Below are 4,046 nucleotides of genomic sequence, written 5' to 3'. Positions count from 1 at the left end.
AGAGATAAAAAGAAAAAACAAAAATAAGGATATCAATACCAAACCCTTGTAGTTTGGAGAAGATCATATGATGTTTAAGCATAGTTCAATTTTTTTGTTTAACTCGCTGGTTGCTAATGCTTCGGGGATTTCGTTCCCTAGAGTTGTTCCTGTCTAGTTATTTTCGTCTCAATACCAAAAAAATAAATATCTATTTGTTTTATAAAATAAACTATAGTTAATAATATGCCAAATCTAACTATATTAACATAATCACTGCGGAAAGTGTATTTATTTTAATATAAGCTGCACTTGAACGGGATCCAATCAAATTATAAATATATTGGAGTCTTTGTTTTTAATCTCGTGTTGACAACCTACATATAACCTACTGTCCTACACTACAGTGTAATGGTGGGTTAGGGCTTCTTCCTCTTCTTATTTTCTAACTAGCTTGGCACCAGCTGTAGTGTAGTTGACCAACATCAACGTCCCACTCCTACTTGCCAATCTTCTTCTTAAAACTAAATCTATCTTACGCTTAAATAATACGACAAATGCCAACACTTATTCTTATAATTAGTTTATTGGTTAAAGAATTAAAAGAATGTTTTTTTATTTTCTTATAATTTTTTAAAGAAATATACGTTTTCATTTAATTCGTTGATAAGTATTTTAAGAACACGGATTAACAAGATTTAAATAATAAATAATAAATACTTGCTTCATGATTTTTTTACAAGAAAAGTAACATCACAGAACAGTATTTCATCCTTTTAAACTGTGCATATAATGATAATATATAGAAAAATACTAACTAATATTTTTAGAATATTGGTTAATTAATATCCCAAGAGTTATGATTGATATTAAAAAAGCAAAAAATATCGTGTAGAATTTCAACAAATTAGAAATGATGCCAGTGTAACTTAACCATTAAAAATCAAAACTGAATAATACTATTGAAGTACTGGTAATAATCTAGTAGTATAATTAAGTAGAGTTGTTTTTGAATAAAATAATAAGTTGGTTTATGTGTCCACAAATATCCACAACTGTATGAAAGCGCAGTAAAGAAGAGGCGTGGGCAAGCAGACAGAGATCAGAGGACAGATACCGTTCCCATAAATAAATAAAAGAGAAATGTTAGCTTCATTCTCTAACACTCTGATGCATCAAAATTGATTAAAAATTATAAAATTTAGTGGATTATATCTTTTATTTAATGATTTTTTTTCTTTTATAATTTTTTATACATTTTAATTAATAAGAAACAATGTATATCAAGAAATGTGTTTAGAATATTTCCTTTGGAATCATAGATAAATAAAAATGATTAATTCTAAATTAATTAAAAAATTAATTATATCATTTAATTTTATTAATCTCAAATAAAAATAAAATTATTTTTAAAATATTTTTTATTCAATTTATTATCATAAATAAAAAAATTATTAAAAATACAATTAAAACTAAATAAAAGATGTTTTAAAAATAATAATATTAAATACGATAAAATTAATCAATTATATATATATATATATATATATATATATATATATATATATATATATATATATATATATATATATATGAGTCCAGAGTATCTCCAAACAATTCTAATAGATAAAATCATCTAACCAAGACACACCTTCCAATTTTAAATATCTGAAGCCAAATTTAATTGGGTGGGATCATAAGATAGTAGTAGATCTGAGTGTGTGTGGAAAATGAAAAGAATAATAAGATCCACCCCACTCAACCGAAGAAAACGCGTCTTCTTTTGGCGTTTCTCTGTTCCCCCCAGCCTCTCCCTTTTCTTTTCTTTTCCCCGCTATATATAACAACACAACCTGCGATTCTCACATTCACACAAACATCATTATGGCTCCATCTTCACTGTTTTCAAACATGCATCTCTTCTTCTTCTTTCTTCTTTCCTCCATACACCTCTCTCTACAACTCAACCACACCACCTCATTATTCTCACTCTCTTTCCCTCTCACACCACTCTCTCTCTCCACCAGCACCGCCTCCAAGATGATGCTACTCAACTCACGACCTAAATCACCACCTTATTCCTCTCCCTACAACTACAAGTTGTCTTTCAAATACTCCATGGCTTTAATCGTGGACCTTCCCATTGGGACCCCACCGCAAGTTCAGCCCATGGTTTTGGACACCGGAAGCCAGCTCTCGTGGATTCAGTGTCACAAAAAAGCTCCCGCTAAGCCTCCCCCAACGGCGTCGTTTGACCCTTCTCTCTCCTCCACCTTCTCTATCCTTCCGTGTACTCACCCTGTCTGCAAGCCGCGAATTCCCGATTTTACCCTCCCCACCTCCTGCGACCAGAACCGCCTCTGCCACTACTCCTACTTCTTCGCCGACGGCACCTACGCCGAGGGCAATCTCGTCAGAGAAAAATTCACCTTCTCCCGTTCCCTTTTTACCCCTCCTCTGATCCTCGGCTGCGCCACCGAGTCCACCGACCCCAGGGGCATTTTGGGAATGAACCGTGGACGCCTCTCTTTCGCTTCGCAGTCCAAAATTACTAAATTCTCATACTGTGTCCCCACCCGCGAGACCCGACCCGGTTACACTCCAACCGGGTCGTTCTACCTTGGCAACAACCCGAACTCTAACACATTTAAATACATCGCAATGTTGACTTTTGGTCAGAGTCAACGCATGCCGAATCTCGACCCTTTGGCCTACACTGTAGCCTTACAGGGGATAAGAATCGGAGGAAGAAAACTCAACATCTCGCCGGCGGTTTTTCGTGCTGATGCTGGCGGGTCGGGTCAAACTATGGTTGACTCCGGATCCGAGTTCACATACCTTGTTAACGAGGCTTATGATAAGGTGCGGGCTAAGGTGGTTAGGGCTGTGGGCCCCAGGATGAAGAAGGGTTACGTGTACGGTGGTGTTTCGGACATGTGTTTTGATGGGAATGCAGTTGAGATCGGACGATTGATAGGGGACATGGTGTTTGAGTTCGAGAATGGGGTGCAAATAGTGATTCCCAAGGAGAGGGTTCTGGCTACCGTGGAGGGTGGGGTCCACTGCGTAGGGATTGCGAACTCTGATAAATTGGGTGCGGCCAGTAACATTATTGGGAATTTTCATCAGCAGAATCTGTGGGTAGAGTTTGATCTGGTCAATCGCAGAGTGGGTTTCGGTACGGCTGATTGTAGCAGATTGTCTAACTAGAATGGGGGTTTAACGATTGGATATGTGTTGGTGCATGTAACTTGCGTGTGTCTAGGTAACTAGAGATTTTGTATGTAGGGAATATCAACGTGTCACGTGTGTGATCAGGCACATGATCATGATGATGTGGTTGAAATCAGACGGTCCAAGAGCGAGGAAGAAAAAGAAAGTTCTACAACTGTTGCCATGATATGACGCGAACTGCTTTTAGAAGATGTGTGAAGGCACATAAGTTATCTAGTACACTGAGACCATTGTATATATGAGGATTAATTAGAGGATGTGTATTATTTACATATATATTAATATTAATATATATAATAACCATTGCTTTGTTTTTTAAGATATAATATACTGTATACGATAACGTGAATGTCTTCCTTGAAACTTTTATTTCTCTATGTTGTGCAAATATTATGTAGTCCCATTTTTATGTAGTTAGGGCAATATATTTTTTAAGTTTTAGCTTTAGCTATTCTTATAGTTAACTACTACTACTAATTTGATACTCATTGCTTACATGCGTTTACAGAATTACTATCAATCATTAATGGGTGGCTCTTTAACCTAAAACATGATTAGCATGCTAAGCGTGTTCTGAATGTCATGCTAAAGTATTTCACTTTTCCCAACCCTCAAACGCTTGATTTGAATGAGGTGCAACTGTGCAGACGGGTTACCTAATTAACATTGTAATGCAAGCTTAGTTATAATTATAATGCTCATTAAAAACAAATTAATTAATGTTTATGGCCTTTATGGTGAAAGAAAGCGAGTTTGTGTATTGCTAGTAATTAATATAAGGAGCAATGATACATAGACTGAGTAACTGACACAAACCCTCATTCTCTAATACA

The 4,046-nt window shown here is 35.8% G+C and overlaps 1 protein-coding gene across 1 annotated transcript; it reads left to right on the top strand.

Moving 5' to 3' along the window:
* The first annotated feature begins 1,764 nt into the window (after window positions 1-1,764).
* Window positions 1,765-3,539, top strand: LOC114397471 (aspartic proteinase PCS1-like). Its single transcript, XM_028359514.1, has one exon. It carries the CDS (start codon window positions 1,864-1,866, stop codon window positions 3,187-3,189), a length of 1,326 nt encoding a protein of 441 aa, XP_028215315.1. The 5' UTR covers window positions 1,765-1,863; the 3' UTR covers window positions 3,190-3,539.
* Window positions 3,540-4,046: the final 507 nt, after the last annotated feature.

This window comes from Glycine soja, chromosome 18 (genome assembly GCF_004193775.1).
Source record: "Glycine soja cultivar W05 chromosome 18, ASM419377v2, whole genome shotgun sequence".
Taxonomy (NCBI): domain Eukaryota; kingdom Viridiplantae; phylum Streptophyta; class Magnoliopsida; order Fabales; family Fabaceae; genus Glycine; species Glycine soja.
The sequence above is the reverse complement of the archived record's forward strand: the minus strand, read 5'-3'. Positions and strand labels throughout refer to the sequence as shown.

Coding starts and splice junctions, on each gene's coding strand:
- LOC114397471 (XM_028359514.1), top strand. CDS start 1,864: ATGGCTCCATCTTCACTGTTTTCAAACATGCATCTCTTCTTCTTCTTT.